This window comes from Cnephaeus nilssonii (assembly GCF_951640355.1).
Source record: "Cnephaeus nilssonii genome assembly, chromosome: 7".
Taxonomy (NCBI): Eukaryota; Metazoa; Chordata; class Mammalia; order Chiroptera; family Vespertilionidae; genus Cnephaeus; species Cnephaeus nilssonii.
Genome location: NC_137078.1, coordinates 73,510,677 through 73,535,485, shown reverse-complemented (window position 1 = coordinate 73,535,485; position 24,809 = coordinate 73,510,677). Strand labels below are relative to the sequence as shown.

The window sequence follows — 24,809 nt, the reverse complement described above, 5'->3', positions numbered from 1 at the left end:
AAACTGGAAAAGAGAACACTGTCCCCAACAGAGGTTGGTCTGGAGAAGAGGGGTCAGAGGTATGTCCTTAGGACAAAAGCAAAACTAGTGCGTGAAAACCACATGGCCCATCCTTAGGAAGATGCCACAAGCGATGTCTTTGCTTCCACCTGCAAAACAGTCTAGTCTTCAACCCAAAACACACACACCCTTTGACCCGCAGTCCCACTTCTGATCATCCAACCTATAGAACAATAGCACCAGACTGTAAAGACATATCTTCACAGTCTGGTGCTATTCTAGCAGCAAAAAAAAAAAAAATAATAATAATAATAATAATAATAATAATAATAATAAATCCGAGAATTTAACAGTAGGGAACATTTGAAAGTGTTATATCCAGACCAGAGTCCATCATTCGGTTTCAAAAAGAATAAGACAGCCCTGTCTCTGTTCAGAAAGGCAGTAAGATGCAGTGGTTAGGAACACAGGGGAGGGCGGGGGACAGACTGTGGGTTTCAATCTGGATCCCAGCACTTACAAGCTGTGTTATGCGCATTTTCTGACTATCAGTCTTCTTTTTCTTTTTAAGTAGGGATTATAATAGTCCCTGCCCTATAGGCTTGGTGTATGTGAGGTGCTTATAACTGTGCCTGGTGTATTCAAATTGCTCATAAAAGGTTGACCTTTGACTTAGAAAGACTTTCCATGAGAAAAGCAAGGTGTAGAGAAATGTACAGGGGTGGTTCCATTTTTATAAAAACAAAAAAATGCCGGCCCCCACCTTCTTGCAAACAAAGAAGAGTGATGGCTACTGCCCCAGGACATGAGTGGCCTCCTGGGAGCAGCCCCTAGGCAGACTTGAGGCATGTATGGGAATGTGTGACAATGACCATGGAGGTCCCTTCCAGACCTGGGACTGTGTGACTTTGTGGATCCGTCCTGGCAGTCTCAAAGTGCATCCTAGGCTGGCATTTGATCCAACAAGATAGTATGTTGTTCACAAAATCTATCTGCCAAGACTAGACTGTTCTGCAGGTGGGAGCAAAGACATTGGTTGGTGGCTGGGTTTTACAGAAACACTCACTGCCCTGATGTGGTGCTCTGCCCGCTCGGGTCCAGCTGGGGTTCTCCACGTGTCTTCTCTCAGACCGGGTGGGTTTGTGTGAGCCACCCCAGCAATGTCACGGCCTGGTTTGAGATGGACTCTGCCTCGGTTGGCCTCAGTTATGTTCAGATTCACCACCCAAGTGCCACAGGCTTTGGGAGTAGAGGAGAGGTGACGAGCTGAGAAGACCCCCGTGGGGTTTACCTGCCATGGAAACCAGAGCCATTTCTTCCATGTCAGTTAGAGCTACTAGTACTTGAGATGGGGCACAGGTGCTATATTAGCAGAGAGAAAATACACTTGTTTGTGATACTAGATTTATTCATGTATTTAACAAATATGTTTACATTTTATAAAATGTTCAAACAAACAGCAACATCAAAATAGACAATAATATAACAAACAGCAGTAAACCCACCACCTCACTTTAAGAAGATTTCAACACATAGAGATGTAAAGTACAGCATAGGGAATATAGTAAATAATATTGTAATAACTATGTGTGTTGCTAGGTGGGTACTAGACTTACCGGGGGATCACTTCGTAAATTATAATAATGTCTAATCACTATGCTGTACACCTGACACTAATATAAAATAATATTGAATGTCAATTGTCATTGACAAATTAAAAAAAGACTTCAACATATACAGTGGAAACCTGCATAGCCCCCCACAATCAAAAGTCCCTCCCCCACTTCTAGAGGAGACCATTGTCTTAAACTTGGTGTTAACATTCTACAGTTGTTATCTGAGCACCTACTACGTGTCAGACAGAGCACGGGGTGCTAGCTAGATTTACCTGGGTGAACAAACCAGACGAGGTTCCTGCCCTCACAGGGCTTACTGCAGGGTTAGGTGAGAACCCAGCCCCTCTCTTACACTCCTTCGGTGAGTTCCAGTCTTTGGTTATAGAGATGCTCACAGTCCATCTGGGGCAGTGACGAAGACAGAGGGAGAAGTCTTGACAGCTGCCCTATCACTAGCCTTGTGATTTGGGGTGAGTTCCTTCTGCTCCCTGAGTTCTAACATCTTTGTCTGTCACACATGGGCTTTGAACTGGATGCTGCTCAAGGGTCCCTCCAGCTCTATGAGCATGGGGAGTGATGGGGAGCCTTAACCAGAGTCACCCAGGATCGCTTGCCACCATCACTCTGTCAGGAGAAAGTGAGGTGCTTTGCCTTCCATAAAGGGGGAGGCGTGCCCCAGTGCATGGGGTGAGGGGTAGGGCTTATGTCAAGTGCTGGAACACAAATCACTAGTGAAACATGAGGTGATTTTAGAGAAAAACATGGGTGAAATTCTTCCTTTTATTAGTAATTTATTTAATTCAATAAAACCTTGGAGTAGGCAGTTATACTGGTGATCCTTATTGCTTAGGATGAGATGATCTTTTAACAAGTCAATGCAAATTAAAATACTACATAAATAACAGTACAGATGGTATGTGTTTCTGGCAAAACTTGGCATGGTGGTCACCAAATGGCATAGTGTTTCCCAAACAAGAGCTAATGATGCAAAGGGTGGGGCCCACCTGGCATCTGAGCCAGCCCAGTGCTGGCATGCTGGAGTCCAAGATGCATTGGAGGAATGACTTAATGAATGGCTCCCTATTGAAAACAGCATGGGAGAAATTCCCTTCAGATCTTAGTGCCAAGGAGAGCTTTGCTCTTCCTGAGAACAGGTGTGTTTATCATCAGGACACTGAGAATGTGCGATTAACTACATTGTCCTTCTTTCTTTGGCTGCCAGGAAGCTGCACCCTGATCCCAGGGCCCAGAGCCACATGTGGGGCCCCCTAAACTACCTACCCTTGCTCATCTGGCCCTCTGGTCTGCACTTCTGTCTTCCATCTCCCCTGGGTTGACTTGTCATTTTTTAATTTGTGTGCTTATTTTGTTTTTGTAAACCACCTCAGATCCTCGATGGAATAAAGCAAGTGAAAATTGTTAAAAAACAAAACAGGAATTAACTAATTAATGAAGTAATCAGTTCATGCACACACTGCCCAAGACCAAAGGGCTCAGCTCAGCCTGTGGGACTTCCTGCCAGGCGCTGCTTCCCAGCTAGAAGGATGCCTGGGTTAGATGGAGAGGAGGGCAAAGAGGTTGGGTGGCTGTTGCTGCTCTGAACCCCCATATCTGATCCAGTCCAGCTCTGGGGACCCGTACCTTCTGTTGAGGCCACTCAGAAATGGGATTGTCCCCCCAGACTCAGAATGGCAGGCCCAGCTGGTGGCCTTGACACCCACCAGAGTATTAGGTCTGGGCTCTCTCTTCCCCCGAGGACCATGCATGTGTAGTCCTCATGTGTAACTGGTTCCACCACTTGTTTTGCGACTGGCCTCTGACTGGCCTTGCTGTGACCAGGCTTTCCCATCTGACTCCCACACTGCCAGACTCTATGCTGTCCTGACAGCTCATGGCTGCCCTTGACCCTACAGGCAGTGTGGACTCAGATCCCCTGGGGTCCAGGGTGCTTGAGATACATCCTGAAATGCTGATTTTCTTAAAGTAAATGACTAAAGACATTACACCAAGTGAAATAAGCCAGACACAAAAAAACACTCATATTGTATGATTCCATTTATATAAAACTAGAGGATTCGTGCACAGGTGGGGTCCCTCGGCCTGGCCTGCGGGGATCAAGCTGAAACCAGCTCTCCAACATCCCCCAAGGGGTCCCGGATTGCGAGAGGGCAGTTCTTGGGTGATGCACCCCGTAATCGGGCTCCCTCCTCTCTGGTTCCACGTGTGTTACCCGAGAACCGCAGCTGCCAAGTCACCACAGCTCGGCAGCTCCTGCGTTGATTGTCTGCCCCCTGGTGGTCATTGTGCGTCATAGCTACTGGTCAAACGGTTGAATGGTTGGACAGTCGCTTAGGCTTTTATATATATAGATGTCCAGAATAGGCAAATCCATAGAGACAGACAGTACATAAGTTGGTTATTGCCAGGGGCTGGGGACAGGGAATCTGCATGACTGCTAATGGACACTGGGTTTCTTTTCAGAGTGATGAAATCTCCTGGAATAAGAGGATGATGATGGTTGCACAACTTTGTCAATATTCTGAAATCCACTCCATTATACATTTAGAGGAGTGAATTTTATGGTCTGTGAATTATACTAGACACCATCTAATATAGCAGGTTCCATAAGTTAGGCTTATGAGAGAGACACTCAAAATTTAGAAAATCCTATTCATTAACAGATTCTCTAGTTTTGGAAATTAATATATCCCCTTTTTCCAGGAAGGAATTTAAGTGGCTTCTGTAAACTATACACTAACTAAGGTTTTTCGTAATTAAAACTTCTTTCATTCACTCACAAACACCCATGGTGCTACAGTGGGGCAGGCACAGAAAATGTGAAGGCGATAAAAGCCTCTGCTGTCTAACATCTGTAGGTGGAGATACGGTGGGCGAAACCATCAGTACAGCGTCTGGAGCCCAGCCCTGAGCACACAGTAAGCGGTCAAGAATTGGCAGCTGTCATTGCCACAGAGAGGGGGGCTCTGAGTGACTTGGGCAGGAAAGCAGGGGTGTGATCCCATTGGGAAAGAGAGATCATTCACTTGAGCTGCAACCTACTGGGGAACCCATTGGGAGAGGATTTAAATGTTAGAAGGATTTAGAATTCTCAGGAAGGGAGTGGGTGTCTCGGGGTGAGTGAGTAGGGCTGTGCCTTGCCTGGCATCCAGGGAGAGGACTCAGCCAGCACCTGGCTGCCCTCCACTTCTCCCTCCACAGGGCAGTCCTGTATTCCCCACTTCTGTTCTCACTGCCCCAGAGCCTCCGAGGACTGTATCCTGGGAGGAGGGGCTGGATTTACTCTGCTGGACTGGCAAGGACAACTAGCAGAGGCTGCCCCCTGTCTTCTGGACAAAGAAGAAATGCCATTGGGTTTTCTGAGGTTCTGGGAGAAGGAAAAAGACACCAGGATTTCAGGCTCTCAAGATCCCACCTCTGCCCATCTTCTCAAGGGCAAAGATGGAGGTGGGGGTGGGGGCAGGCATTGCATGCCCTGGAGGGAGGTGCTGTAGGAGGGTGATTCTAGGCCTTGGCAAATTCTCTTTTTTATGTCAACGTATCCCTCCTGAGTTCAGGACACCGTATTTGCCAGGGCTAAGGATGGGGCATGAAGACAGAAATTAGTCTGATCCTGGGTGCAAACTCAGGAAGCAAGGTCTCCTCGAGAAGCATGCCTGGGTCATGGAATCAGCCCCTGGTGAATCAGCCCCACACCTTTCTGAACATCTGTTTCCTCTTCTGCAAAATTAGCAAAATTAGGTGATAAGGCCCTTCCCCGAGGGCTGTGGTGAGGAACTGTTCAATGGTAAAGCGCTGTTCAGACATTGTGTTTATCTTCTGAGGGGGGAGATGGAGCATGAACAGTAGGTCCTCTCTGCAGGGAAGAACCTGGTCAATTAGATGAAATGGTGACTGCGAAGGCCTTTAGTGAGCTGTAATCATGCACCCATGCCAGGTGCGATTAAGAGTATTAGTATTATCTGCATAGAGGTTTAGCCGAATCCTAGGGTAAAGGTTCTATCTGGGACCTTGGAGGCCCCAGGGAGAAGTTGGCAGGGTGATGGTTGGATTCGACTAGACAAAGAAGAGAAGGGGACCAGGCATCAGGACCAAGGGAGAGGCTTGATCCATAGCTAAGAGGTAGAAATGGAGGGGAGGAATTGGGGCATAGGTGGGAGGGAGTGGGAAGAAGCAGGTTGGGAAGCTAGAGAGGGGGTCACAGGGTGGGATATCCAGCCAGGCAGAAGGGTGAGGTCAGGTCAGTCCTGGAGAAAAAGCCTGGAATGTCAAGAAGCAGGAGTCATATTCACACAGTCTTAGTAGGAAGGTTCAGTGAGGCCCAGCATCAAGCTTGGGGTGAGGAGACCTGGGACAGCTGGTGAACTCAGGCTGGGTAGCAAAGCTTCCAGAATATCAGGGTGGGTAAGGTTCTCAGAGCCCAACTGTGGTCAACACCCTCTTTTTCAAATATGGAAGCAGGTAGCAGAGTGGGGTAGCGAAGTGGGTGCAAAGGCTAAGTCTCCAGATTCTTACACCTGGAGCAAAGTTCCAATCACATGGGGAGGTAGTCAGGAACATACACTCTGGACCACATGCCTGCCCTGACTCCCAGTCCTCCTTATTGAATGTGTGTCCCTGGGCAAGTCATGTGCTCTTCATTTGTCAAATGTGCCCTGAGTCACAATGCAGTGATTTCCTTACTGCAGAGCACAAGTGCCCACCTCCACGTCTTCCCTGGGAATTCTTAGATGGCAGAGAAAGCCTTTTGGAAGGATGACATCATAATCTTGGAAAACAAGACAGAATGCCATCTGTGGACGGAAAATGCTAGTAAGTCTTAGGAAGCAAGGAAGCCCATGAAATTGCAGCAGCAGGGAAATCAGAGCAGACGTCACTGCAGCCCAGTGTCTGACCCCAGAGGCCTAAGTGATTTCTATCCCAGAAATGCCAAGCGTAGTTCAAGCTGAGAGCCAACAAAACAAAGGACAGGAAGGGGATGCTAGGGTTACAGCCTCTCTTAAAGAACTTTTCCGAAGAGCAAGTACAGTTCAACCCCTCTCACTTTCTATAGGCAGGCAGCCAGCGGCAGGCCAAATCCCAGTAAATGCTAAGGAAAGGAACGAGCCAGCGTCTGAGAGAGGAGTCCAGCTGAGGGAGATCCAAGCCTCCCAGGGACTTGGCATGGTGGCAAGGAGCGAGCAGGGAGGCACAGGCAGTTCTGCCTCCAGTGAAGTCTACCACTATGTCCACCAAGGAGGAAAGCCCTTCTTTTGGCAGTTGCAGGAGTCCCCTGGCCAGCTCCCTCTCCACAGCCCTACAGGGAGCTCATAATGCTTTACCCTCATACACAGAACTCTCCCATGGGAGGGGCTCATGATTTCACCATCATATTTAAGGCCAAACCTTTCAGAAAAATAGACCAAAGACTTCACAGAAAGCCCTATCCAGTTCATTGTTTCATCAGTATCTTTTTTCTCTTCTGTAGTGATGGATGTTAACTGAGTACCACCCAGCTGAAGACTTCGTTTCCTGGGCTTCCTATCAGCTAGGTGTGGTCTGTGGCTGGTGTGAACCCAAATCATATATACAACTCCAGGTCTTGCCCTCCCCTTTCTCTTTCCTGTTGATCAGGATGTGGGTGTGATGGTGGGAGATGGAAGCCAAATGCTGAGGATGACAGAAGTGTAAGATCAAAGATACCCATGCTGTGAAGCCACCATATCAGCCCATGGCCACTTATGCTCAGACTGTTACACAAGACAAATAAACTCTGTCTCGTCTAAGCCACTCTTGCAGTCGGGTCCTTGTTACAGGAGATAGAACCTGCATCCTAACACATATACTAATTTCACAACATAGTCCTTCACTCTTAAATATGTATGGACAACCAAGATCACCAAACATTAGCAGAAAACCAACAGCAGAAAGAGAAGGACTAAGATGGGAACAAAGAAAAAGAGAGTTTACAAAAGGCAACAGCTCAAATACAAGAAAACCCTAAAATAAATTATCATTAGTATCTTCAACAATAATTGATATTGTTTCATTTAATAGAAAGTAGTTCCTATGAAGATAGAATAATCAGAGAAAAGAAAATAATTATTGAAATTTAAAAATATGACTCCTGAAAAAAAATGTAGTGGATGAACCGAGTGATACAATGGATATGGATGAAGACAGATTGGTGATCTAGATATTAAAACTAAGAAAATAGCCCATAATATAGAGTAAAACTTCAAAGAGAAAAAAAAAATTAATGCCCATGGAGGATAGGTACAGAAGCGTCAGTATCCATCAAATAGAGATCTAGAAGCAGAGACCAGACAATGACCAAGGGAGAGGGAGGGGTAGACATAGGCAAAGATATAACAAAAGAAATTCTCCCTCAGTTAAAGAAAGACACATGGATTGTAAAATTGAAAGAGCACACTAAATTAGGACAGAATTAGTGAAAAGGACATTTAGACCCATTTTGTTAAAATTTCAGAACATCAAGGATAAAAAATAAAAAGCTTCCAGAGAGAATCAAAACTTACATCAGAATTTCTCATCAGTAATATAAGAAGCCCAGGACAGTGGAGCGGTGCCTTCAAACATCTGGAGGACAAATGATTTTGAAATAAGAATTCTATCCCCTCAAACTTTGAAAGCGAAATAAAGACTTTTTTATGTAAGAGTTCATAAAGTTTTTCACTCAGTCATCTATATTACAAAAAACTCTTAGAATTCTTTCTGTCAATCAAAAAAAAAAAAGAAAAAAAAGATGACGACATGGGATTCAAAAAAGAAGTAAAAGAAGCCATAAATTCTTTGTAGAAAAATTGATTGGTTGACTTTTTCCTTGTAATAAAATTTTAGTCCTGTGGAATTTATACTAAGTAGTTTCCCAGGGAATATTATCTTCACAAACATGTTGTTTATTAGTTTCAATTTTTAGAATTAAATTATAGACTATATAATTACAATATAGCGGAGAATATAGATGTTATGAAACTTGACATTATAAGAGCAATAATATATAAGTAACTTTTGAAGATGGATGGGGAAAGGAGGTGAAAAGAAAGGAATGTGCACAAATTTCTTCTTTTTCATAGCAGGACGTGAACAGTTGACAGATCAGGGAAGAGCAATTTAAGTCTATTATTTGAAGATGCTGAAGGCAACTACCAGAATAACCAAAAATAAACAATTTATCAAAGATGGTGAGATTGAGTGGAAGGAAGTTGGGGGAGATGGTAAATACAAAAGCATCCCTCAGCTTTATGGCAGAATCAGTACTGGAAAGGAATGAGGATGGTTTCAAATTCTGGGGCCTAGAAGACAGTAGACTTTGAGGAAATTAACAATTTTAAAAGAAATGGACACCATGACCCCACCACTACTGTATCTCATCAGGGCTGGTTGCCATGCAAATACACCTGTCTTGTGACTCCAGGCATCAGATGCCTCATGACTGAGGGAAGGCTCATTCATTCACTGACAAATGTTTACGGGGAACTCATTTAAATAAACAAATCTGAAGCCTGATTTGATTCATGAACTCAGCCTCCCACCACTGTGCTCTAACACCCGACCCTCTAACCACAATGAATTACCTGCCTTCTCACATACTCAGTGTTCCCCCCGGCATCGTCATGCCTTTGCCCACATTAGTCCCCTTTTCTGCTTGGTGAAATACCATTTGTCCTTAGGAGCCCAGTGCACCATCGCTGAAGCCTACCCCCTGAGCATTCTCTTCCCTCTCCCAACCATGTTTCCATCATGGTGTCTACTACATCTTATTACCTGTTTTTGTTTGTGTCTCTCTCCTTATAGGCTTTGTATTATTCAAGAGAAAACTTCATGTCTTTTTTTAAATGGAGCATAACACACATACAATTATGTACACATATCATTATGTGTACACATAGTATGAAGTGCATACAACTCAAATACTTTTTACATGTACACACCCATATAATATGTATGTAACTAGATCAAGATGTAGAACATTTCTATCACCCCAGAAAGCTCTTGCCTGCCCCTTCCTAGTCAATAGCCACCTGCCCCACCACAGCAAACCACTATTCTGATTTCTATTACCATAAAATTAGTGTTGCCTGTTCTTATACTTCAATTCGGTGGAATCATAGTAAACAGTCTATAGTGTCTGAGTTCTATTATTTATTATGTCTGTGAGAGCCATCCATATTTTTGTCTGTAGCAGTACTTTGTTCTCTTTTATTACTATGTCATAATTCTTGTGTAAATGTCCCACAGTTTATTTATCCATTCTATTTGTTTTAGTATTTGGGCTGCTTCCAGTTTTTTGCTGTCGTGAATGAAGCTACTGTGAACATTCTTGTTTGTGCTTTTTGGCAGACATGTATGTGCATTTCTGTAGAACATGTTCTTAGGAGTGGAATTTGGGGGTCATAGGGTAGATGAGTGTTGAGCTTTGAAGATTTTGCCAATCAAATGTCCAAATGCCTGAGTCTACCGTCCCACCAACAATGAACACGAAGAGTTCCAGTTGATCCACTTCTGTGCCAGCATTTGGTATAATTTTGTTTGGTTCGTGTTAGCCATTCTGGTGAAAGTGTGATGGACTTAATTTATATTTTCCCAATAAGTAACAGTGTTGAGCACCTTTTCATATGCTTATTGACCAGTTAGATAACATCTTTTTTAAAGTACTTATTCAAATCTTTTGCCATTTTAAAAAAATCTGATAAAATATACATAACATAAAATTTGCCATCCTAACCATTTTTTTAGTTCAATGGTGTTAAGTATTTTCACACTGTTGTGCAATGTAAATGAATCTCCAAAACTATATTCAACTTGCAAAACTCCACGTGCATTAAATAACTCCTTATTCCTCTTTCCCTTTTCCTAGCCCCTGGAAACCACCATTCTTTCTGTCTCTATGAATTTGACTGTCATATAATTGGAATCATATAGTATTTGTCTTATGTGACTTGCTTATTTCACTTAGTATAATGCCCTCAAGGTTAATCCATGTTGTAGAATGTGTCCGAATAATTTTTTTTCCTTTTAAGGCTGGATAATATTCCATTGCATATGTATACCACATTTTGTTTATCCATCCATCTGTCTATAAATATTTGGGTTGCTTCTACTTTTGGGCTATTGTGAATAACACTGCTATGAGCATGGGTGTACAAATATCTTTTTGAGACTCTGCTTTTAATTCTTTGGAGTATATACCCAGAAATGAAATTGCTGGATCATATGGTAATTCTATTGTTAATTTTTTTGAGAAATCACCATACTGTTTTCTGTAGAGGCTGCACCATTTTGCATTCCCACCAGCAGTACACAACAGTTCCAATATCTCCACATTCTCACCAACACTTATTTTCTGGGGTTTGTTTGTTTGTTTGTTTGTTTTGAAGTAGCCATCCTATTACATGTGAGGTGGTTTCTCATCGTTTTGATTTATATTTCCCTAATGAATGATGATGTTGAGCATCTTTTCATGTGCTTGTTGGCCATTTGTATATCTTCTCTGGAGAAATGTCTATTCAAGTTTTTTGCTTGTTTTTAACCTGGTTGTTTGGTTTTTGTTTTAGAGTTGTACGAGTTCTTTATATATTCTGGATATTAACCTATTCTGGAGGTTGCCTTTTCCCTCTTTTGACTATATCATTTGATGTACAATAGTTTTAAATTTTTATGAAATTCAGTTTATCTGTTTTTACTGTGGTTGCCTGTGCTTTAGTGTCATATCTAAGAAATCACTGCTGAATCCAATATCATGAAGCTTTTCTTCTATGTTTTCTTCTAAGAGTTTTATAGTTTTAGCTCTTATCCATTTTGAGTTAAGTATATCTAAAAGTTAATTGGGTTGTCTCCATTTTTAAAATTCATTTTTAGGAATATTTATATTCTTGATGAGTCCTTTGTCAAATATGTATTGCAAATATCTTCTCCCAGTCTGTGGTTTGTTCTTGTATTCTATTATCGGTACCTTCTGATAAGCAGACTTTTATTTTAATGAAGCCCAATTTATTTATTCTTTTATGAGTATATGATTATGCTTTTTGTGAACTGTGTAAAAGATCTTCACTGGATCCAAGTTCATGAAGCTATGATGTTCCTATATTTTCTTCTACAAGTTTTATCATTTAACTTTTTGTATTCAGGTCAAACATCCATTTCACATTAATATTTGTGTATGATGTGAGGTAGGGGCCTCGTTCATTTTTTTCCTTATAGATATATAATTACTTCAGCACTATTTATTGAAAAGATTATCATTTCCCCATCAAATGAAGTAACACCTTAATTATAAATCAGGTGACTATATATGTTGGAGTCTGTTTCCTTACTCTCTTGTTTCCATTGTTGATTCTTATTTCTCCTTGTTTTGCTACCACACAATCAACTTTGTAGTAAGGTCTATAATTTATGTCTGTTTTCTTATTATTGGCATGACATTGAGAAGGTCCATGTAACGCTTGAAGACTGAGTGAATAAGTGGGATGAACTTCAAAGTGGTCATTATAGCTGCTGTACCATTGCTACTACAGTTATATCCACCCTGCTTTGTGGGCAAGAGAGGTGGAGACCACACAAATCCCTACTTTTGTCATTGTTTACTTTTGGGATATATTGTACATCTCACTTAATCTCCCTGGTCATTTGTCCTTATATCATTTATTCTATAGTGTGTGTGTGTGTGTGTGTGTGTGTGTGTGTGTTTTATAGTGTGTTCTGTGTATTGCCCTTCACAGGAGACTGAAGAACCTTAACTACCTAGGAAGCTTATAGGCAGGTGTTCCTTTTGTACCACGGTCATTTGTGTAGAAAAAATGCCATCAAAGGCACAGCAAGAAACCTGCTGGAAACTGGGCACGGCAACAAATGTGGAGTGCAGGTCTTTCGTAGACAACATTGATGAGAGACTGGCAGAATGTAAATGGCCAGAAAACAAGTGGCCTGACCTTGCCCAACTCTCATTTCAGGCTTTGTTCTTTCTTTCTTAAGCTCTTTCATCCACAGGTACTTCCTGGACCACTTAAGATAAGCTGGTGGAGTTAAGTTCAGATACTTGCCACGTTCTCAGGGGTGTCCAGGAGCTTCTTTAAATCTTTACTGGGACCAGGTGGATATAAATAAATGATGAGATAGGTAGATGTATAGGTAACTAGATTTATAACAATAGGTAACTTAGTAGATTAATAAACTACAAGTATCTGGGTTTCACCAGATCCTTGTTGAGTCAAGACTATAGTCCCTGATCTCAGTTCATTTTCAGACTCAATGAGAATAAAACTTAAACACTATCGATACATTTCTAGGTGAAAGAAAAAAGAAAGAAAAAAAGCTCTTAACAAGGCCAGCCACATGATGGGAAGGAAGGCTGCTAGGAATGATGTTTGGTTGCTTGATTTAAATCCAAGTCCTGTCCAAGAGGCTGGTGTGACCTCAGCTGCCTTGAGGGTACCCACTACAGAGGTCATCTGATGGCCACGGCTCTGTCATTGCCGGCTTTGTGATTTTGTGCTTTCGTTTCCTCATCTGTAAAATGAGGATAATAATAGCCCCTGCCCGATAGAGTTATTGTGTTAACACTAACAACAGCCCAACACATACTGACTTCAGTTGTCCAGACTAGACACATGCATTGGTTTGGACCATCTTTGCCTGAGTTATCACAACCACAAATAATCAGGGCTGCATCTGGGCTCCTGAGGGTCTAGCAGAGTGGAGTTCTGGCTGTATTGTTGCTTGGTCTTGACTGTGAAACGTGGTCCTGCTTTCCTCGGGGATATTGTTGGAAACTTTGTCCTCCCGAGGGATGTCAAGTCCACCTTGGCCCCTGGGCTCTCTAACAGGAAGACAAAAACCAGTCTCTTAAAACTTGCCTAGGACAGCTTTCTCTTTGCTATGAATAGAATTTACTTTTCGACCAGTATGTAGAAATTCCAAGCCCTGGCTGGGTCTTAAGATTGAGAGGGAGGAGAAGAGGGGAAAGTAGGAATTCAGAAACCGCAGTCACCCCAGGGAAGTGATTTGGGAACCTCCCAAACAGTGAATAATCCACCACTCATTGTTGGTGGGGAAAACATTTATCAAGAAACGCAGTTCTGAGCAGGGTCACGCCGAGTGATTTGCACATGGGAGGAGGCTTTGGTGCAAGTGCAGATGGATGTAGTTAACTGGGAAGACTTCCTGGAAGAGCTGGGGTGCTGGGAAGAAGGCAGAATCCATCTGGGCCATTCTGACCAAGGTCAGCACTCTTGGGGGTTTTCTAGACAGTGGCTTGCGCTCGGGGTTTGCATCTTACCTCTGCCCTCTCTTGTATTATCTGAAGCAATTAGCCTCACCTCTTTGAGCCTCAGTCTTCTCATCTGCATAAAGGGGATATGTGTGAGGATTAATATGTGAATGTTTAGTATAGTTTGGGCACATGGTAGATGGTCATTTAAGTATTTTTAAAATATTTTTAGTATTTGACTCAGTGCCAGGCACTGAAAATACAAAGATGAATAAGGCCTAGTCTCTGCCCAGTCAAGAGGGAGACAAGTTTCCCGGGAAGACGCTGATGATGATTAACCCACAGACCTGACCCACAGCAGATATCACAGGCTTGTCAGGGAAGCAGCACTATTTGGCCTATTGCAGTAGTGGACAACTTATTCCCAACACAGGCAATCCGTCAGACCCGAGGTAGTGCCTGTTTTCCATGAGTGAATCTAGGCCAGAGGATGTGAGGCTCTGGTCACCACAGAAGCCTGATCCAGCTAAGCAGCACACTCCTGGGGGGCAGATTGTGCCTTCCACTGTACAGGCTGGAGCAAAAGTAGGTTTACAGTTCATATAGAAAACAATGCAATAATTAATAAATAATCCTATATAATAAAAGCCTACTGTGCAAATTGACCGAACTGCAGAACTACCAGTGGAATGACTGGTCGCTATGATACGCACTGACCACCAGGGGGCAGATGCTCAATGCAGGAGCTTCCCCCAGCCCGCAGGCCCCAGGCCAGCCAAGGTGGGTGCCAGCGGGGGCCCCCTGATCACCCCGCTGGTTGCCCTGCAGAGGGAGATGACTGGCGTTGACTGCGGTGGGAGGCGGGACTAGCCGACTAATGGGCACCACCGCCCCCCCCCCCAATCACCCCATTGGTTGTCTCCCTCTGCGGGAGGCAACTGGCAGCGGCGGGGGGGCGGGGTCAGCGAGTGGGCGGTGCCATGCTGGATACGGCAGGTGCCAGCAGGGGTCCTCCCTCCCCTAATCACCCCGCCAGCTGCCCCACAGATCGGCCCTGATTGCCGGCCAGGCCTAGGGACCCTATCCATGCACGAATTTCATGCATCGGGCCTCTAGTAATACAAGAATAAACTCTGTTTCACGTATTCACCACTGTAAACCTACTTTTGCCACACCCTGTATAAAGGATCAATACTGTCAATATCAAAAAAGTTTATATAAACAGATAAGAAAAATATAGTTCATTAGGAACATAAACAAATTCTTATAAAATAATTCCCTGAAGGAAATAGTTAATAAATTTATGCAAAGTTCTAAGCCTCCCTGGAGATCAAGAAATACAGATTTTTTAAACATAAGAGGCCATTGTGGTTGACAGAAAAATGACCCTCAAAGAGGTCCACATTCTAATCCCTGAAATCTGTAAATATGTTTTGTCTTTCATGGCAAAGGTGACTCTGTAGGTGTGATTAGATTAAGGATCTGGAGATGGGGAGATCGTCCTGGATTATCCTGGAGGGCCCAACATCATCACAAGGGTTTTTACAAGTGAAAGAGGGAGGCAGGGCAATCAGTGTTAGCGTCATTCATTGTGGGAAGGATGCAGCAAGCCATTGTTGGCCTTGAAGATGGGGAGGGCCAAGAGCCAAGGAATGCAGGTGACCCCTAGAAGTTGGAAAAGGTGAGGAAATGGATTTTCCCCTAGAGCCTCCGGAAAGAAAAATGGTCATACTTTGTTTTTAGTCCAGTGAGACCCATTTCAGACTTCTGGCCTCTAGAACTGTGTGATAATAAATTGTGTTGTTTTGCCACTAAGTCTATGGCAATTTGTTCCAGCAGCAATAGGAAACTAGTACAATGGTTGCATATTAGTAAATATTAAATACATTGGTTGTATTCCGGGTAGGAAAAGTTCAGAGAAACAATCCTCACGCGTGTAAATTTGTGCTTTGGGGGGAGCTATTTGTCAGTACCTATCAAAAGTTCAAGATACATTCCCTTCTTGGAATTTATCCTGTGGATACACGTGAGTGAGTATGCAGAGGATGTTCTTTGTAGTGTTTCTTGGAATAGAAAAAGCTGAAAACAACCCTCATGGGCTTCAATACAGGACTGGCTGAATTTGAATACAGCCCCAAGTGGAATACTAGCTGCCCCCAGAAAGAGTAAGGTGAACCTCGATATCCATGTACACTATATTTTCTTCATTTACATAAAATCCAGCATACGCACATATTTATATATATGCCTTAGGATGTTGGAAAGAACATATTAAATTAACTATAGGTTCTCTGAAGAAGGACATGTGGGGGACAGGGGGCTGCCACCCACCTTAGCTTGCATAATCAAGGCCTGGGATAATGCCACCAGGATGGACTCCCCAACATTAGCTGGGCTCCCCATTTCTCCTGTCCAGCAGCCAGAGCGAGGTTAGGACATAAGTTAAAAGGCCTTCTTTGCTGTTAAGCCCCTAGATACCTGGAGATACAGCCATGTCCCTGGGGCCAAGCCAGTGCTCCCGCAGAACAGAGAGCCACTGATGGCAGTGCCCACTGTACCACAGACTAGACTGTCCTGTGTCAGAGTGGGCATTGATTCCTTGGGGCAGGAGTTGAACCCCGGCCAGAGGTCGAGAGACACAGGACAGTCTAGCTCTGCCACCATCACTGTGCAAATTTTAGGAAAAATCACATCATCCTTCTGGGCCTCAGTTTCCCCATCTGTCAAGTAAGCGGATTGGCCTAGATCACCAATCTCTAAGAATCCATTAGGAGACAGTGTGATTTAAGTCCTCCTAACAAAGATGGAAAGTGTATATCAGATACCCCGAGTCAGCACTTGCGCCTGGTTTGGGTCTCAAAGTAAAACCTGATTGTAAGGGCAACCATTTGTCCCAGCTAGCCTGGGACAGGCCTGGCTTATTCCTGCTGCTCCTCCCCAATCATTAGTAATGCCTCTTTCACTCTCAAATGTGCTCCAGTTTGGATGACATCTTACATGGCCCCCCGAAGAAGTGAGGTTTCCCTGCCATACCACAGTGGCCCTGTGATGGGAGGCTGCCTTCTCTGCCTGAGTCAGGGGAGGGCTTTGACTGCTCAGAGAATAGCTTTTGCCAAGTCGTGACCTTCCAACTGACAAAGTCAATCACTGCATTTGTGGGAGGGACATCATTTGAAGGCTCAGGTGATTTCATACATTCACTGCCCCTGTACCAAGAGAAATAACCTAAGGGATATTTTCAAGCAACCCTTTGCTTCCTGCAAGGAACTGAGATAGTTCTTCATCTCTGGCTTATAAGGACTCCGTAATGGATCACATCTCTCCTTTCTCCTTGGCTGCCGGGAAGCTCAGATATAATTGCATGGCTGAACTATAGACACACTGTGAGCCCTTATGATTGGTATACCAGTCTTCTTTCCATCCCTCCAATCCCAATTTCCTGCCTTATTTACATGTTCCTTTGTTCTGATCTGTTATTCTTATTTAAAGTTGTTTTTTATTTCTAGTTTGTCATTCTTTTATACATTTTTATAAAATTTTGCTAGTTATCTTGAATTCTTTGTAGACCCAAGATGGAAAGGACACACAAAAGGGGAAAATTTATAGTGTGCAATTTTTAGCTAATAGATCAAGCCACCTGCTCCTCCATGTCACTGTGTCTGAGGTCCTGCCAATCTGTGAGACAATTATTTGAGTCTCACAGACTTGTTGACTTTCTGAGTGCCCTGTGAAAGTGCAAAGAGCGAACTCTTCAAGTCTGCCCCAGAAAATACTGGTGAAAAACAGGGCAAGGGCGTGAAAGGAGCCCGAGGTCAGGATGCTGGGGGCAGAGCATGCTTACAGGAGAAGGAGGAAGGCCAGGGAGACACTGGTCACTCCCCCAGGCCCTCACCCAGGAGATGGACCAGGGGATGGACACCTTTGGTGGGTGGGGAATGGACTCCAGCCACCGGGAACCTGGTTCAGGTGCCAGCCCTGCCTCTTAGGAACATGGGACCTGAGCAGGCCACCTTCCCTCTGTGGTCCCCAGTTCCCTCCACTGGAAAGAAAGGTGGGTTGAGAGGGAGTCCACAGTGACTTCCAGCTTTGAAATGCTGACCGTGCTGCTGGGAAGAAGGGCCTGAGATGTACTTGAAGCCCAAGAAGCCTAGACTGCCCGACTTCCGGCTGGCCCTGGGAGGGTGCACCCACCCAGAATAACTTTGCCCCTTGGCTTGGCAAGGACCCCCTTCTGGGGCACTTTCTTTAAAGGCTGCAAAACTGGAGGAACCTGACAAGATGATCCTCCAGCTATTGCTGGGAAGCTCAGGTAGCGGTGGCTGTGTTAGACCATGAGCTCCCACAGCTAGGGCAGTGGCTTTAGCTTCTCCACGAAATGCAGGCTGCAGAGGTGGGTTAGCAAAGGAACAAAAGCCATGAGTGATGCCCCTCCTGGACACCTTCAGCATCCAGGGCCAGAGAGAATAAAACCTGAGGACCATCTACCCCTTGGAAAGCTCATCCCTGAATACCCACCAGCACTTCCTCCCGCACCAACCAGCCTTTGTCCCGTGGCATCCACGTCCATTACCGTGTTGGACCCTCTGCAGGCCCAAGGCATCCATGTCCATTACCGTGTTGGACCCTCTGCAGGCCTGAGGCATCCACGTCCATTACCGTGTTGGACCCTCTGCAGGCCCGAGGCATAGCTGAGGCAGGAATTGTTATCCACTTCCTAGGTTAGACAGCTGATGCTTAGGGAGTTAAAACCCCCTAGGAGGCACTCACAGAACAGAATAGAGCCCAGGCCTCTTGACCCTCGCAGGCCTGATGCCCCACACAGCCCCAGCCCCAGAAGCACAGCTGGCATTCGAGTCACCCAACAACACTGTGAATGGGGGTGAGGGATGGATGGGCAGGATCTGGCCGTTCAGAGCCAGGAGGCGTGGGTTCTGCTTGAATCTCCCTGGTTAACCTTTTAGGGATCTCACTGGGTTTCACAGTCGGAGATGCCCAGGCTGTGGACGAGTCGCAATAACTCTCTCTTCTCTTGTGTGTGTATTTCCCTGTGTGTGTTTTTGTCACGTAGAAGCGCGTGAATCCCCTCCACGGCTCTGGATCTCCCACACGGGACTAAAGGGGAGAAGAGGCTGGACGGAGCCACCTGCGGCATCCAGCGCGGCTTCTCTCCGCCGGGACCAGGGATGACTGGGCCATGCACACAGCCGTCTCCAGCCCTCAGCACTTCACATAGCACACAGGGGACTCATGGGGGGCCACTTGCCACTGCCAACTGAGACAACACGATGGCAACATTGACGCCCCTCATGACGTTTCCACGACAGACATTCAGGCAGAAGGTGCTGGCGCATTTTCTGTCTGCAAAGTAGAGGGCCATGCCTCACCGCCGTGAATAGTTTGAGCCCCAATGACTTGCTCTGAGTCCACTCACAGCCAGTGACACTTGCAAAAACCTCCCGACACCGTCTTGGGTTTGGCTTCCTCCGCTCTTGACCAATGTGGCCAAAGCCAGACGTCTCCTTGGGACACTTGGATTATCCATAGATGCAGCCTGCCCCGACCCTCCCTGAGTAGCACCTGAAGTCTCTGTGGAGGTCATGGATCCTGAACCAAGTGTCAAGGGCACCAAGAAGGCTGAGGGAAGTCCCCGGAAGCGGCTGACTAAAGGAGAGGCTGTTCAGGCCAGTGTGTCGGCCAGTGCCCCGTTCCCAGGGGGCAGCGCAGCTGCCACCCCCGAGGGCCCCCTCCAAGAGCTCCTAGCCCCGCAGCCCTTCCCAGGCCCCTCGCCGGCTCTTCGGGAAGGCTCTCAGGAGAAACCGGGCCAGCAGCAGAAGCCCCCCGCGCGGTCCTCCATCGAAGCCTCTGTCCACGTCTCCCAGCTTCCACAACACCCTCTGACACCAGCATTCATGTCGCCTGGCAAACCTGAGCACCTCCTGGAGGGGTCCACGTGGCAGCTGGTCGACCCCATGAGACCTGGACCCTCAAGCTCCTTCATAAGCCCTGGGCTCCCTCCTCAGAGCCAGCTCCTCCCGCCCCATGCTTCCATCATCCCCCCCGAAGACCTGCCCGGCATCCCCAAAGTCTTTGTGCCCCGCGCCTCCCAGGTTCCCTTGAAGCCCACCGAAGAGGCCCCCAAGAAGGAGAGGAAACCCCAGAAACCGGGCAAGTACATCTGCCAGTACTGCAGCCGGCCCTGCGCCAAGCCCAGCGTGCTCCAGAAACACATCCGCTCGCACACCGGCGAGAGGCCCTACCCCTGCGGCCCCTGCGGCTTCTCCTTCAAGACCAAGAGTAACCTCTACAAGCACAGGAAGTCCCATGCCCACCGCATCAAAGCCGGCCTGGCCTCGGGAGTGGGCAGCGAGCTGTACCCCCCGGGGCTGGAGATGGAGAGGCTCCCGGGGGAAGAGTTTGAGGAGCCCACCGAGGGAGAAAGCACCGATTCCGAAGAGGAAACGGGCACCGGGGCCGCTCACCCCGCAGAGCTCTCCCCCAGGCCGAAGCACCCGCTCCTGTCCAGAGGCTTGTACAGCTCTGGGAGCCAGGGTTCCAGCCACGAGCGCTGCTCCTTGTCCCAGTCCAGCTCAGCCCCGTCGCTCGAGGACCCCGCTCCATTCGCAGAACCCTCATCCGAACACCCCCCGAGCCATAAACCCGAAGACACCCACACCATCAAGCAGAAGCTGGCTCTCCGCCTGAGTGAGAGGAAGAAGGTGATCGACGAGCAGGCGTTTCTGAGCCCGGGCAGCAAAGGCAGCACGGAATCTGGGTACTTCTCCCGCTCGGAGAGCGCCGAGCAGCAGGCCAGCCCCCCCAACACCAACGCCAGGTCCTACGCCGAGATCATCTTGGGCAAGTGCGGGCGGATCGGGCAGCGGACCACCATGCTGACGGCCACCTCCACCCAGCCCCTCCTGCCCCTGTCCACCGAAGACAAGCCCAGCCTGGTGCCTCTGTCGGTGCCCCGGACACAGGTCATCGAGCACATCACCAAGCTCATCACCATCAACGAGGCCGTGGTGGACACCAGCGAGATCGACAGCGTGAAGCCCCGGAGGAGCTCGCTGTCGCGGCGCAGCAGCATGGAGTCGCCCAAGTCCAGCCTCTACCGGGAGCCCCTGCCGTCCCACAGCGAGAAAACGAAGCCCGAACAATCGCTGATGAGCCTCCAGCACCCGCCCAGCACCACCCCCCCTGTGCCTCTGCTGAGAAGCCACTCAATGCCTTCTGCCGCCTGCACCCTCGGTACCCCCCACCACACCTTCCGCGGTAGCTACTCCTTCGACGACCACGTCACCGACTCCGAAGCCCTGAGCCGCAGCAGCCAAGTGTTTACCTCCCACCCCCGGATGCTCAAGCGCCAGCCGGCCATTGAACTACCTTTGGGAGGGGAGTATTCCGAGGAGGCAGGGCCAAGTAGCAAGGACACAGCCCCCAAACCCGCGGACGAGCCAGAACCCAAGGAAAGTGAACTCACCAAAAAGACCAAGAAGGGCTTGAAAACGAAAGGGGTGATCTACGAATGTAACGTATGTGGTGCTCGGTACAAGAAAAGGGACAACTACGAAGCCCATAAGAAATACTACTGCTCAGAGCTTCAGATCCCTAAGCCGGTCTCTGCAGGTGCTCACGTGTCTCTGGAAGCCGAGAAGGGTGCGGCCGAGCAGGAGCCCTGGTCCCAGGTGATGCATTATAAACTGGGGGCCACCTTGGAGCTCACTCCATTGAGGAAGAGGAGGAAAGAGAAGAGCCTTGGGGACGAGGAGGAGCCCCCTGCCTTTGCGTCGACGAAAAGTCAGTTTGGCAGCCCCAGGCCATCCGATGCTGCCCGGAACCTTCCCCCGGAGGCCACCAAGTCACCAGCAGAACCAAGTAAGTCAGTGCCCTCCCTGGAGGGAACCTCGGGCTTCCAGCCAAGGACTCCTAAGCCAGGGTCTGGTTCCGAATCAGGAAAGGAGAGGAGAACAACGTCCAAAGAAATTTCTGTCATCCAGCACACCAGCTCCTTTGAGAAGTCAGACTCTCTGGAGCAACCCGGTGGCCTGGAAGGGGACGACAAGTCTACGGCCCCAGCCCCATTCTCATCGCCCCCGCCCACCCCGCACGGACGCTCAGCTCACTCCCTGCAGCCCAAGTTGGTCCGCCAGCCCAACATTCAGGTTCCTGAGATCCTGGTGACTGAAGAGCCCGACCGGCAGGACACAGAGCCCGAGCCTCCCCCGAAGGAGCCCGAGAGGACGGAGGAGTTCCAGTGGCCCCAGCGCAGCCAGAGCCTTGCCCAGCTCCCGGCAGAGAAGCTGCCACCCAAGAAGAAGAGACTGCGCCTGGCGCAGATGGCCCAGTCATCGGGGGAATCCAGCTTCGAGTCCTCCTTGCCTCTGTCCCGCAGCCCAAGCCAGGAGAGCAGTGTCTCCGTGAGTGGGTCTAGCCGCTCTGCCTCCTTTGAGAGGGACGACCACGGGAAAGCCGAGGCCCCCAGGCTATCATCCGACACACGCTCCAAACCCTTGGGCACGCACATGCTGACCGTCCCCAGCCACCACACACACACCCGAGAGATGCGGAGGTCGGCCTCAGAGCAGAGTCCCGACGTTTCCCATTCGGCCCACATGACTGAGAGGCGCAGCAAATCATTTGACTGTGGCAGCTTGTCCTTGGCAGGCCCTTCTGCCCCGGCCCCAGTGGCTCCAGCTGCCCCCACAGCCCCCGCAGCCCCAGCGGCCCCTCCAGAGAGAAGGAAATGCTTTTTGGTGAGACAGGCCTCCCTGAGCAGGTTTCCAGAAACAGAGCTGGAGGCCACCCCCATGGGAAGACAGGAGAGTGAGGAACCAAAGCCCTCATCCAGTAAAACTGTGGCCAAAAGCTCACTGCCCCAGATTTCCTCAGCGGCCACCTCACACACTGGGCACTCGGGAGGCAAAGGCCAGGTGCAGGACAGACCCCCACTGGGGTCCACTCCGCCCTTCACAGAAGCACTGCAGGTGCTCCACCACCCCATTGCCCAGCTGCCCCTGCATGAGAAACCATGTCTGCCCCCGCCCGTCTCCCTTTTCTCCTTCCAGCACCTCTTGCAGCACGAGCCAGGACAGTCTTCAGAATTCTTCTCCTCCCAGTCCATGTCCAGCCTCCTCTCCTCACCGTACTCCATGCCCCCAATTCCTCCCTCCTTATTTCAAGCCCCGCCATTTCCTCTCCAACCTACTGTTTTGCATCCAAGCCAACTTCACCTCCCCCAGCTCATGCCTCACCCTACCAACATCCCCTTCCGGCAGCCCCCTTCATTTCTCCCCATGCCATACCCGTCCTCCTCAGCGCTCTCTTCTGGGTTTTTCCTGCCTCTCCAATCTCAGTTTGCCCTTCAGCTCCCTGGCGATGTGGAAAGTCATCTGCCACAGATTAAAACCAGCCTGGCCCCACTGGCAACAGGAACGGCTGGCCTCTCCTCCAGCACAGAGTACGGCAGTAACATCCAGCTGCCCCCCCTGCCTCCCCCATCCAGCTCCTCAGTGCCCATATCGGCCCCTCCATTGGCCCTGCCCGCCTGTCCAGATAACATGGTGTCCCTGGTTGTACCCGTCCGAATTCAGACCAACATGCCATCCTATGGGAGTGCCATGTACACCACCCTCTCCCAGATCCTGGTCACCCAGTCCCAAGGCAGCTCAGCAAGTATAGCTCTTCCTAAGTTTGAGGAGCCCTCATGTAAAGGGACGACAGTGTGTGGGGCAGATGTGTACGAGGTTGGGCCTGGATCAGCTGGGATAAGTGAAGAGCAGAGCAGAGGTTTCCATACTCCGTACCTGAGAGTGCCTGTGACATTACCTGAAAGAAAAGGCACTTCCCTGTCATCAGAGAGTGTCTTGAGCCTGGAGGGGAGTTCATCGACAGTGGGGGGAAGCAAACGTGTCCTTTCACCAGCTGGCAGCCTTGAACTTACCATGGAAACCCAGCAGCAAAAACGGGTGAAGGAAGAGGAGGCTTCCAAGGCAGATGAAAAACTGGAACTACTAAAACCATGCAGTGTGGTGCTTACCAGCACTGAGGATGGCAAGAGGCCAGAGAAATCCCCCTTGGGCAGCCAGGGCCAGGTCAGGAGGGAGCTAGAATTGCTGTCCAGCTTGCCCACAGATCCATCTGACCCAAAGGAAATTACTCCCCTTCCTCACCCTACACTGCCCCATGTGACAGCTCCAGGCTCAGAGGCTTTGAAGGAATACGTGCAACCATCTGGCAAACACCACCGAAGAGGATTGCCCACCCTGAGTGTGAAGAAAGAAGATTCCAAGGAACAACCTGACCTCCCTTCACTGGCACCTCCCAGCTCACTTCCTCTGTCAGAAACATCCCCCAAACCAGCCAAGTCTCAAGAAGGTACGGACTCAAAGAAGGTACTGCAGTTCCCCAGCCTCCACACGACCACTAATGTCAGTTGGTGCTATTTAAACTACATTAAGCCAAATCACATCCAGCATGCAGATAGGAGGTCCTCTGTTTACGCTGGTTGGTGCATAAGTTTGTACAACCCCAACCTACCAGGGGTTTCCACTAAAGCTGCTTTGTCCCTCCTGAGGTCTAAGCAGAAGGTGAGCAAAGAGACATACACCATGGCCATAGCTCCGCATCCTGAGACAGGAAGGCTCGTGCCATCCAGCTCCCACAAGCCCCGCATGACAGAGGTAAGTTCAGTCTTATCTTTTTTCTCCCCACTGATTTTTAAAACCTTTGATGAGCTTTTAAAGCCACATTCTCCTCAGGTCCCATTTGCAAAGCTAGTGCCAGATGAGTGGGTAGATTTCTTCTCTGTCAGCTGGGTCTGGTCACCTTACCAGGAAATATTTATTGGGTTCCTTTGTCAGTGTGTCCCTCATGCAATCAAAATAGATACATTTCAGTAAAATAAGCTTTAAAGTGATTCTGCTTTCCCATTAGCTGCTATTGTAAAATAAAAAACACAATCTCATCCA

At 47.9% G+C, this 24,809-nt stretch overlaps 1 protein-coding gene across 3 annotated transcripts in view; it reads left to right on the top strand.

Annotated features, from left to right (window-relative positions):
• HIVEP3 (HIVEP zinc finger 3) overlaps positions 1-24,809 on the top strand; it is a 402,195-nt gene that overhangs the window by 339,333 nt on the left and 38,053 nt on the right. For all 3 annotated transcript variants that reach the window (XM_079777696.1, XM_079777695.1, XM_079777697.1), the window contains one exon: positions 18,911-24,521. In XM_079777696.1, the coding sequence (XP_079633822.1) occupies positions 19,440-24,521 (5,082 nt within the window). In that variant the 5' untranslated portion in view covers positions 18,911-19,439. The remainder of the gene's footprint in view (positions 1-18,910; positions 24,522-24,809) is intronic.